Here is a 12,049-nt window from a genome sequence, read left to right as displayed (position 1 = left end):
TATCAAACCAGACAACACAACATCAGATTCCTGATATCAAACCAGACAACACAACATCAGATTCCTGACATCAAACCAGACAACACAACATCAGATTCCTGACATCAAACCAGACAACACAACATCAGATTCCTGATATCAAACCAGACAACACAACATCAGATTCCTGATATCAAACCAGACAACACAACATCAGATTCCTGATATCAAACCAGACAACACAACATCAGATTCCTGATATCAAACCAGACAACACAACATCAGATTCCTGATATCAAACCAGACAACACAACATCAGATTCCTGATATCAAACCAGACAACACAACATCAGATTCCTGATATCAAACCAGACAACACAACATCAGATTCCTGATATCAAACCAGACAACACAACATCAGATTCCTGATATCAAACCAGACAACACAACATCAGATTCCTGATATCAAACCAGACAACACAACATCAGATTCCTGATATCAAACCAGACAACACAACATCAGATTCCTGATATCAAACCAGACAACACAACATCAGATTCCTGATATCAAACCAGACAACACAACATCAGATTCCTGATATCAAACCAGACAACACAACATCAGATTCCTGATATCAAACCAGACAACACAATGTCCTTATTATTGTTCTTTTCTGACAACCAGGGACGTTCTCTTGATGAGTGTGTGAATTTGTGTTCAGTGATTCCTGATCCGCCAGATCATATCAAACCAGTAGGGAGGACCAGGGATTCGTTCAAACCAGACAACACAACATCTTGATAAGTCAGTGATGAAACACAACATTTGTGTTCAAACCAGACAACACAACATCAGTTCCTGATATCAAACCAGACAACACAACATCAGATTCATATCAAACCAGACAACACAACATCAGGATATCAACGACAACAGGGACGTTCCCTTGATCAATTCCTGTGTGCATTTGTTCCTGTTCAAACCAGTGAGACATCCGACAACACAACATCAGATCAGTAGGGAGATTCCTGATACAAACCCACAACACAACATCAGATTCCTGATATCTCAGATTCCTGATAAAACCAGTGTGATATGCATTTGTGTTTCATATCAAACCAGTGATTCCTGTCCGCAACACAACATCAGATTCATATCAAACCAGTAGGGAGGACATCCAAACAGAACAACACAACATCAGACCAGGGACGTTCCGCTTGATATAGTGTGTGAATTTGTGTTCAGTGAGTCCGCCAGATCAGTAGGGAGGACCAGGGACGTTCTCTTGATAAGTGTGTGCATTTGTGTTCAGTGAGTCCGCCAGATCAGTAGGGAGGACCAGGGACGTTCTCTTGATAAGTGTGTGAATTTGTGTTCAGTGAGTCCGCCAGATCAGTAGGGAGGACCAGGGATTCGTTCTCTTGATAAGTGTGTGAATTTGTGTTCAGTGAGTCCGCCAGATCAGCAGGGAGGACCAGGGGATTCGTTCTCTTGATAAGTGTGTGAATTTGTGTTCAGTGAGTCCGCCAGATCAGTAGGGAGGACCAGGGACGTTCTCTTGATGAGTGTGTGAATTTGTGTTCAGTGAGTCCGCCAGATCAGCAGGGAGGACCAGGGACGTTCTCTTGATAAGTGTGTGAATTTGTGTTCAGTGAGTCCGCCAGATCAGTAGGGAGGACCAGGGACGTTCTCTTGATAAGTGTGTGAATTTGTGTTCAGTGAGTCCGCCAGATCAGTAGGGAGGACCAGGGACGTTCTCTTGATAAGTGTGTGAATTTGTGTTCAGTGAGTCCGCCAGATCAGTAGGGAGGACCAGGGACGTTCTCTTGATAAATGTGTGAATTTGTGTTCAGTGAGTCCGCCAGATCAGTAGGGAGGACCAGGGACGTTCTCTTGATAAGTGTGTGAATTTGTGTTCAGTGAGTCCGCCAGATCAGTAGGGAGGACAACACCAGGGGCGTTCTCTTGATGAGTGTGTGAATTTGTGTTCAGTGAGTCCGCCAGATCAGTAGGGAGGACCAGGGACGTTCTCTTGATGAGTGTGTGAATTTGTGTTCAGTGAGTCCGCCAGATCAGTAGGGAGGACCAGGGATGTTCTCTTGATAAGTGTGTGAATTTGTGTTCAGTGAGTCCGCCAGATCAGTAGGGAGGACCAGGGACGTTCTCTTGATAAGTGTGTGAATTTGTGTTCAGTGAGTCCTGCCAGATCAGTAGGGAGGACCAGGGACGTTCTCTTGATAAGTGTGTGAATTTGTGTTCAGTGAGTCCGCCAGATCAGCAGGGAGGACCAGGGACGTTCTCTTGATAAGTGTGTGAATTTGTGTTCAGTGAGTCCGCCAGATCAGTAGGGAGGACCAGGGACGTTCTCTTGATGAGTGTGTGAATTTGTGTTCAGTGAGTCCGCCAGATCAGTAGGGAGGACCAGGGACGTTCTCTTGATAAGTGTGTGAATTTGTGTTCAGTGAGTCCGCCAGATCAGTAGGGAGGACCAGGGACGTTCTCTTGATGAGTGTGTGAATTTGTGTTCAGTGAGTCCGCCAGATCAGTAGGGAGGACCAGGGACGTTCTCTTGATGAGTGTGTGAATTTGTGTTCAGTGAGTCCGCCAGATCAGTAGGGAGGACCAGGGGCGTTCTCTTGATGAGTGTGTGAATTTGTGTTCAGTGAGTCCGCCAGATCAGTAGGGAGGACCAGGGACGTTCTCTTGATAAGTGTGTGAATTTGTGTTCAGTGAGTCCGCCAGATCAGTAGGGAGGACCAGGGACGTTCTCTTGATAAGTGTGTGAATTTGTGTTCAGTGAGTCCGCCAGATCAGTAGGGAGGACCAGGGACGTTCTCTTGATAAGTGTGTGAATTTGTGTTCAGTGAGTCCGCCAGATCAGTAGGGAGGACCAGGGACGTTCTCTTGATAAGTGTGTGAATTTGTGTTCAGTGAGTCCGCCAGATCAGTAGGGAGGACCAGGGACGTTCTCTTGATAAGTGTGTGAATTTGTGTTCAGTGAGTCCGCCAGATCAGTAGGGAGGACCAGGGACGTTCTCTTGATGAGTGTGTGAATTTGTGTTCAGTGAGTCCGCCAGATCAGTAGGGAGGACCAGGGACGTTCTCTTGATGAGTGTGTGAATTTGTGTTCAGTGAGTCCGCCAGATCAGTAGGGAGGACCAGGGACGTTCTCTTGATAAGTGTGTGAATTTGTGTTCAGTGAGTCCGCCAGATCAGTAGGGAGGACCAGGGACGTTCTCTTGATAAGTGTGTGAATTTGTGTTCAGTGAGTCCGCCAGATCAGTAGGGAGGATCAGGGACGTTCTCTTGATAAGTGTGTGAATTGAACCTTTTTCCTGTCCCTGCTAAGCATTCAAAATGTACTTTTGGGTGTCAAGACTAGTACTTTTGGGTGTCAAGACTAGTACTTTTGGGTGTCAAGACTAGTACTTTTGGGTGTCAAGACTAGTACTTTTGGGTGTCAAGACTAGTACTTTTGGGTGTCAAGACTAGTACTTTTGGGTGTCAAGACTAGTTAGTACTTTTGGGTGTCAAGACTAGTACTTTTGGGTGTCAAGACTAGTACTTTTGGGTGTCAAGACTAGTACTTTTGGGTGTCAAGACTAGTACTTTTGGGTGTCAAGACTAGTACTTTTGGGTGTCAAGACTAGTACTTTTGGGTGTCAAGGCTAGTACTTTTGGCTGTCAAGACTAGTACTTTTGGCTGTCAAGACTAGTACTTTTGGGTGTCAAGACTAGTACTTTTGGCTGTCAAGACTAGTACTTTTGGGTGTCAAGACTAGTACTTTTGGGTGTCAAGACTAGTACTTTTGCGTGTCAAGACTAGTACTTTTGGCTGTCAAGACTAGTACTTTTGGGTGTCAAGACTAGTACTTTTGGGTGTCAAGACTAGTACTTTTGGGTGTCAAGACTAGTACTTTTGGGTGTCAAGACTAGTACTTTTGGGTGTCAAGACTAGTACTTTTGGGTGTCAAGACTAGTACTTTAGGGTGTCAAGACTAGTACTTTAGGGGGTCAAGACTAGTACTTTTGGGTGTCAAGACTAGTACTTTTGGGTGTCAAGACTAGTACTTTTGGGTGTCAAGACTAGTACTTTTGGGTGTCAAGACTAGTACTTTTGGCTGTCAAGACTAGTACTTTTGGGTGTCAAGACTAGTACTTTTGGGTGTCAAGACTAGTACTTTTGGGTGTCAAGACTAGTACTTTAGGGTGTCAAGACTAGTACTTTAGGGTGTCAAGACTAGTACTTTTGGGTGTCAAGACTAGTACTTTTGGGTGTCAATTACAACGTATGAAGTAAAAAAGTACATTATTTTCAATAGGAATGCAGGGAAGTAAAAGTAAAAGTTGTCAAAAATATAAATAGTAACGCAAAGTACAGACATCCCCCCCCCCAAAATAACTGAATTAGTACTTTAATAAAGTATTTTTTACTTAAGTACTTTTTTACAACTGTATATAATCCTGGTTGGTATCCTGGTGCTCTGCTCATCATATATGACTATACCTACTGTAGTTACTGTACCTATATTATCCTGGATGCCCCAGGGCAGTGATTGGGGACATTGCCCTGTGTAAGGTGCCGTCTTTCGGATGGGACGTTAAACGAGTGTCACTAAAGAACCCATGGCACTTATCATAAGAGTAGGGGTGTTAACCCCGGTGTTCTGGCTAAATGCCCAATCTGGCCTTCATACAGGGGCGGCAGGGTAGCCTAGTGGTTAGACTAGGAACCGGAAGGTTGCAAGTTCAAACCCCCCAGCTGACAAGGTACAAATCTGTCGTTCTGCCCCTGAACAGGCAGTTAACCCACTGTTCCTAGGCCGTTATTGAAAATAAGAATTTGTTCTTAACTGACTTGCCTAGTTAAATAAAGGTGTAAAAAAACAACAACATAGACACCTAATCATCCCCAGCTTACAATTGGCTCATTTATTCCCCCCTCCTCTCCCTTGAAACTATTCCCCAGGTCGATGCTGTAAATCAGAATGAGTTCTCAGCAGGGGTTGGAAACGTTTCAAGGAACAGAACCAGAAACCGAAAAATAACATTTTCAGAGGAATGGAAACCGAAAAGGGAACAAAAGTTCTCTCTCCTGCTCTGGAACAGAACCGTTATTTTCACATCTTTAAAACCGGTTAAATAACTTAATTTTTTTATTCCCAAAAATTTTCCTAATGTCTAGTTTAAAATTCTGTAATTCGGTGAAGGTATGATGCTAGCAATAGCCTAAACACATTCCATTAATGATGTTCAACACTTCAAGCCCCCTCCATGTCCACCCCCCCCCCCCCCCCGCTCTCTCCCGTGAAATTTCAGCCGCATCTGGTGCCTGCACTTATCTGACCAATCAAACATGAAAACAACTACGTTACCCAGAGCAACCTGCTCTATCAGCGCTAATTGATTAATGAGCTAAATGATTGAGCTAAATGAATGAGGTAAATGAATGAGGTAAATGAATGAGCTAAATGATTGAGCTAAATGAATGAGGTAAATTAATGAGCTAAGTGAATGAGCTATAAATGATTGAGGTAAATTAATGAACTAAATGAATGATCTAAATGAATAAGCTAAATGAATGAGATAAATGAATGAGCTAAATGAATGAGGTAAATGAATGAGGTAAAGGAATGAGGTAAATGTAAAATTATGTTGATTTCACAGGTAAAAAATAAAAATCTACTAAAAGGACCTATATGAACTGTTACTTCTTTGGGGTTCAAACCGGTTTAGAACTTTATCTTCTGGTCGGAACATCGGAATGATTTGAAAATGATTTTGGTTCCAACCCCTGGTTCTCACTCAACGTAATGGTAAAATAAAGGTAACATAAATCAACACATGGCTGGTAAACTGGTGCTGACCCTGCATACTCTGGAAGGTCCACACACATCATACTGTATATTAGTTACTGTAGGTGCCTACGTATCCTTATTATCCTGGCTGGTGTACTGCCGCTGGCCCACTGTTCTGCATACTGTGAAAGAAGACTATCCAACCCTATACTCTTATCATTCAATCAGAATGTATTTTGTATGAAGCTGTGATCTACAGATCTTTGTTCTATTCTCCTCACCTCTCTGAGAAGTCAGTTATTTATCTCTGCTCTAGTCCATCTCTAGTCCATCTCTCCTCATCTCTAGTCCATCTCTCCTCTCTCCATCTCTAGTCCATCTCTCCTCATCTCTAGTCCATCTCTCCATCTCTAGTCCATCTCTAGTCCATCTCTCCTCTCCCCATCTCTAGTCCATCTCTCCTCTCCTCATCTCTAGTCCATCTCTCCTCTCTTCATCTCTAGTCCATCTCTCCGCATCTCTAGTCCATCTCTCCTCTCCTCTTCTCTAGTCCATTTCTCCTCATCTCTAGTCCATCTCTCCTCTCCTCATCTCCAGTCCAACTCTCCTCTCCACATCTCTAGCCCATCTCTCCTCTCCTCATCTCTAGTCCATCTCTCCTCTCCCCATCTCTAGTCCATTGCTCCTCTCCTCATCTCTAGTCCATTGCTCCTCTCCTCATCTCTAGTCCATCTCTCCTCTCCTCATCTCTAGTCCATCTCTCCTCATCTCTAGTCCATCTCTCTTCTCCCCATCTCTAGTCCATCTCTAGTCCATCTCTCCTCTCCCCATCTCTAGTCCATCTCTCCCCATCTCTAGTCCATCTCTAGTCATCTCTAGTCATCTCTAGACCATCTCTCCTCTCCCCATCTCTAGTCCATCTCTAGTCCATCTCTCCTTTCCCCATCTCTAGTCCATCTCTCCCCATATCTAGTCCATCTTTAGTCCATCTCTCCTCTCCCCATCTCTAGTCCATCTCTAGTACATCTCTCCTCTCCCCATCTCTAGTCCATCTCTAGTCCATCTCTAGTCATCTCTAGTCCATCTCTCCTCTCCACATCTCTAGTCCATCTCTCCTCTCCTCATCTCTAGTCCATCTCTCCTCTCCTCATCTCTAGTCCATCTCTCCTCTCCCCATCTCTATTCCATCTCTCCTCTCCCCATCTCTAGTCCATCTCTAGTCCATCTCTCCTCTCCCCATCTCTAGTCCATCTCTAGTCCATGTCTAGTCCATCTCTAGTCATCTCTAGACCATCTCTCCTCTCCCCATCTCTAGTCCATCTCTAGTCCATCTCTCCTTTCCCCATCTCTAGTCCATCTCTCCTCTCCTCATCTCTAGTCCATCTCTCCTCTCCTCATCTCTAGTCCATCTCTCCTCATCTCTAGTCCATCTCTCCTCTCCTCATCTCTAGTCCATTTCTCCTCATCTCTAGTCCATCTCTCCTCTCCTCATCTCTAGTCCATCTCTCCTCTCCTCATCTCTAGTCTCCATCTCTCCTCTCCTCATCTCTAGTCCATCTCTCCTCTCCCCATCTCTAGTCCATTGCTCCTATCCTCATCTCTAGTCCATCGCTCTTCTCCCCATCTCTAGTCCATCTCTCCCCATCTCTAGTCCATCTCTAGTCCATCTCTCCCCATCTCTAGTCCATCTCTAGTCATCTCTAGTCCATCTCTAGTCCATCTCTCCTCTCCCCATCTCTAGTTCATCTCTCCCCATTTCTAGTCCATCACTCCTCTCCCCATCTCTAGTCCATCTCTCCTCTCCCGATCTCTAGTCCATGTCTAGTCCATCTCTAGTCATCTCTAGTCCATCTCTACTCCATATCTCCTCTCCCCATCTCTAGTCCATCTCTAGTCCATCTCTAGTCATCTCTAGTCCATCTCTCCTCTCCCCATCTCTAGTCCATCTCTAGTCCATCTCTCCTCTCCACATCTCTAGTCCATCTCTCCTCTCCTCATCTCTAGTCCATCTCTCCTCTCCCCATCTCTATTCCATCTCTCCTCTCCTCATCTCTAGTCCATCTCTAGTCCATCTCTCCTCTCCTCATCTCTAGTCCATCTCTCCTCTCCTCATCTCTAGTCCATCTCTCCTCTCCTCATCTCTAGTCCATCTCTCCTCTCCCCATCTCTATTCCATCTCTCCTCTCCTCATCTCTAGTCCATCTCTAGTCCATCTCTCCTCTCCTCATCTCTAGTCCATCTCTCCTCTCTTCATCTCTAGTCCATCTCTCCGCATCTCTAGTCCATCTCTCCTCTCCTCTTCTCTAGTCCATTTCTCCTCATCTCTAGTCCATCTCTCCTCTCCTCATCTCCAGTCCAACTCTCCTCTCCACATCTCTAGCCCATCTCTCCTCTCCTCATCTCTAGTCCATCTCTCCTCTCCCCATCTCTAGTCCATTGCTCCTCTCCTCATCTCTAGTCCATTGCTCCTCTCCTCATCTCTAGTCCATCTCTCCTCTCCTCATCTCTAGTCCATCTCTCCTCATCTCTAGTCCATCTCTCTTCTCCCCATCTCTAGTCCATCTCTAGTCCATCTCTCCTCTCCCCATCTCTAGTCCATCTCTCCCCCTCATCTCTAGTCCATCTCTAGTCATCTCTAGTCATCTCTAGACCATCTCTCCTCTCCCCATCTCTAGTCCATCTCTAGTCCATCTCTCCTTTCCCCATCTCTAGTCCATCTCTCCCCATATCTAGTCCATCTTTAGTCCATCTCTCCTCTCCCCATCTCTAGTCCATCTCTAGTACATCTCTCCTCTCCCCATCTCTAGTCCATCTCTAGTCCATCTCTAGTCATCTCTAGTCCATCTCTCCTCTCCACATCTCTAGTCCATCTCTCCTCTCCTCATCTCTAGTCCATCTCTCCTCTCCTCATCTCTAGTCCATCTCTCCTCTCCCCATCTCTATTCCATCTCTCCTCTCCCCATCTCTAGTCCATCTCTAGTCCATCTCTCCTCTCCCCATCTCTAGTCCATCTCTAGTCCATGTCTAGTCCATCTCTAGTCATCTCTAGACCATCTCTCCTCTCCCCATCTCTAGTCCATCTCTAGTCCATCTCTCCTTTCCCCATCTCTAGTCCATCTCTCCTCTCCTCATCTCTAGTCCATCTCTCCTCTCCTCATCTCTAGTCCATCTCTCCTCTCCTCATCTCTAGTCCATCTCTCCTCATCTCTAGTCCATCTCTCCTCTCCTCATCTCTAGTCCATTTCTCCTCATCTCTAGTCCATCTCTCCTCTCCTCATCTCTAGTCCATCTCTCCTCTCCTCATCTCTAGTCTCCATCTCTCCTCTCCTCATCTCTAGTCCATCTCTCCTCTCCCCATCTCTAGTCCATTGCTCCTATCCTCATCTCTAGTCCATCGCTCTTCTCCCCATCTCTAGTCCATCTCTCCCCATCTCTAGTCCATCTCTAGTCCATCTCTCCCCATCTCTAGTCCATCTCTAGTCATCTCTAGTCCATCTCTAGTCCATCTCTCCTCTCCCCATCTCTAGTTCATCTCTCCCCATTTCTAGTCCATCACTCCTCTCCCCATCTCTAGTCCATCTCTCCTCTCCCGATCTCTAGTCCATGTCTAGTCCATCTCTAGTCATCTCTAGTCCATCTCTACTCCATATCTCCTCTCCCCATCTCTAGTCCATCTCTAGTCCATCTCTAGTCATCTCTAGTCCATCTCTCCTCTCCCCATCTCTAGTCCATCTCTAGTCCATCTCTAGTCCATCTCTCCTCTCCACATCTCTAGTCCATCTCTCCTCTCCTCATCTCTAGTCCATCTCTCCTCTCCCCATCTCTATTCCATCTCTCCTCTCCTCATCTCTAGTCCATCTCTAGTCCATCTCTCCTCTCCTCATCTCTAGTCCATCTCTCCTCTCCTCATCTCTAGTCCATCTCTCCTCTCCTCATCTCTAGTCCATCTCTCCTCTCCCCATCTCTATTCCATCTCTCCTCTCCTCATCTCTAGTCCATCTCTAGTCCATCTCTCCTCTCCTCATCTCTAGTCCATCTCTCCTCACCCCATCTCTAGTCCACCTCGCCCCGTCTCTAGTCCATCTCTCCTCTCCTCATCTCTAGTCCATCTCTAGTCCATCTCTCCCCATCTCTAGTCCATCTCTCCTCTCCTCATCTCTAGTCCATCTCTCCTCTCCTCATCTCTAGTCCATCTCTCCTCACCCCATCTCTAGTCCACCTCGCCCCATCTCTAGTCCATCTCTCCTCTCCTCATCTCTAGTCCATCTCTCCTCACCCCATCTCTAGTCCACCTCGCCCCATCTCTAGTCCATCTCTCCTCTCCCCATCTCTAGTCCATCTCTCCTCTCCTCATCTCTAGTCCATCTCTCCTCATCTCTCCTCTCCACATCTCTAGTCCATCTCTCCTCATCTCTCCTCTCCACATCTCTAGTCCATCTCTCCTCTCCCCATCTCTAGTCCATCTCTCCTCTCCCCATCTCTAGTCCATCTCTCCTCTCCTCATCTCTAGTCCATCTCTAGTCCATCTCTCCTCTCCTCATCTCTAGTCCATCTCTCCTCTCCACATCTCTAGTCCATCTATCCTCTCCTCATCTCTAGTCCATCTCTCCTCTCCCCATCTCTAGTCCATCTCTCCTCTCCTCATCTCTAGTCCATCTCTCCTCTCCCCATCTCTAGGCCATCTCTCCTCTCCCCATCTCTAGTCCATCTCTCCTATCCACATCTCTAGTCCATCTCTCCTCTCCTCATCTCTAGTCCATCTCTCCTCTCCACATCTCTAGTCCATCTCTCCTCTCCCCATCTCTAGTCCATCTCTCCTCTCCTCATCTCTAGTCCATCTCTCCTCTCCCCATCTCTAGTCCATCTCTCCTCTCCCCATCTCTAGGCCATCTCTCCTCTCCACATCTCTAGTCCATCTCTCCTCTCCACATCTCTAGTCCATCTCTCCTCTCCTCATCTCTAGTCCATCTCTCCTCTCCACATCTCTAGTCCATCTCTCCTCTCCTCATCTCTAGTCCATCTCTCCTCTCCACATCTCTAGTCCATCTCTCCTCTCCCCATCTCTAGGCCATCTCTCCTCTCCACATCTCTAGTCCATCTCTCCTCTCCACATCTCTAGTCCATCTCTCCTCTCCTCATCTCTCCTCTCCCCATCTCTTTTACTCTGTACTTTTATTCACCTCCCTCCCTCCACTACATCTCTGTTGTAACTCCTTCTCCTCCCCCCTCTCCTCCTTCTCCTCTTCCTTCTCTTCCACCCTCTCCTCAGTGTGGGTTCTTCAAGCGTACAGAGCGCCACCCCCAGTACGAGACAGAATACTACCAAGCCCACATGCACATTCAGCCCTCTGAGGTGGAGAAGCAGGCATCAGACCAATAGGTTCCTGCTTTCCCCTCCCCTCTCCCCCAAGCGGTAAAACCACGCACCCTGGCCTGCCTCGAACTGGCATGCCCTAGTCTCTCAAGCCCTGTAGTTCCCCTTAGACACTGATCCAGTTTCAGTTTTGCGTTGCCTCCTCCAATGGTTAAGGTTAGGGGTTTTGGGGGATAGGTAAGCTGATCCTAGATCTGTGCCTAACGGACAGAGAGCTGTTGTGCTGCGTGCTGTGACTCTGCCTGCTGTGTGATCTTTGACCTTAATTTCTGTACCTGAAACAAGTTCATTCTGGAACAAGGAAGTGGTGTTCATGTTGCTAATAATTCTGGTTCTATTCATTAACATTATCACCTGGTCCCACACTTGATAACAATGTTAGAATTCCAGAATGAACATGTGTTCTCTGTTGTTCTTTTGTGTTTCTGACAAAAGGGGAGAGGGGGGGGGGGCGCTGCAGGAGTGTGGTGGTTGTAGGTGAAATGACAACGTGTGGCAGCACAATTGTAATGTTTTGCACTGGTGTATTTTCTTGGTTTGTGTGTCACCTGTTTTACTGACGTTTCACAAGTCATCTGAGCATTTTGGTTTGTGTGGCACCTGTTTTACTGACGTTTCACAAGTCATCTGAACATTTTGGTTTGTGTGGCACATGCACAATCAAAAGCAAAAAAATCTCCTTTGGGTTACTCAGCGGCATCGGCAAAGTGCATTTTTCATACGCTCTCTCCTTCCCTCCTTCCCTCCTTCTCTCTCCTTCCCTCCTTCCCTCCCCCCTTCTCTCTCCCACTCCCTCCTTCCCTCCCCCCTTCTCTCTCCCACTCCCTCCTTCCCTCCCCCTTCTCTCTCCCTCCCTCCTTCCCTCCCCCTTCTCTCTCCACTCCTTCCCTCCCCCTT

The 12,049-nt window shown here is 46.6% G+C and overlaps 1 protein-coding gene across 2 annotated transcripts in view; it reads left to right on the top strand.

Annotated features, from left to right (window-relative positions):
• Positions 1-12,049, top strand: part of LOC115124234 (integrin alpha-7-like) — a 122,557-nt gene that overhangs the window by 109,514 nt on the left and 994 nt on the right. Inside the window, exon 22 of one of the 2 annotated variants that reach the window (XM_065002074.1) lies at positions 11,048-11,191. The exons of the other annotated variant lie outside the window; for it this stretch is intronic. Coding sequence (XP_064858146.1) covers positions 11,048-11,158 — 111 coding nt within the window. The 3' untranslated portion in view covers positions 11,159-11,191. The remainder of the gene's footprint in view (positions 1-11,047; positions 11,192-12,049) is intronic. 2 annotated transcript variants of the gene reach the window in all.

The sequence above is a fragment of the Oncorhynchus nerka genome, linkage group LG15 (assembly GCF_034236695.1).
Source record: "Oncorhynchus nerka isolate Pitt River linkage group LG15, Oner_Uvic_2.0, whole genome shotgun sequence".
NCBI classification, from domain to species: Eukaryota; Metazoa; Chordata; class Actinopteri; order Salmoniformes; family Salmonidae; genus Oncorhynchus; species Oncorhynchus nerka.
Note: the sequence above shows the minus strand (reverse complement) of the source record. Positions and strands in the feature narration are given on the sequence as shown.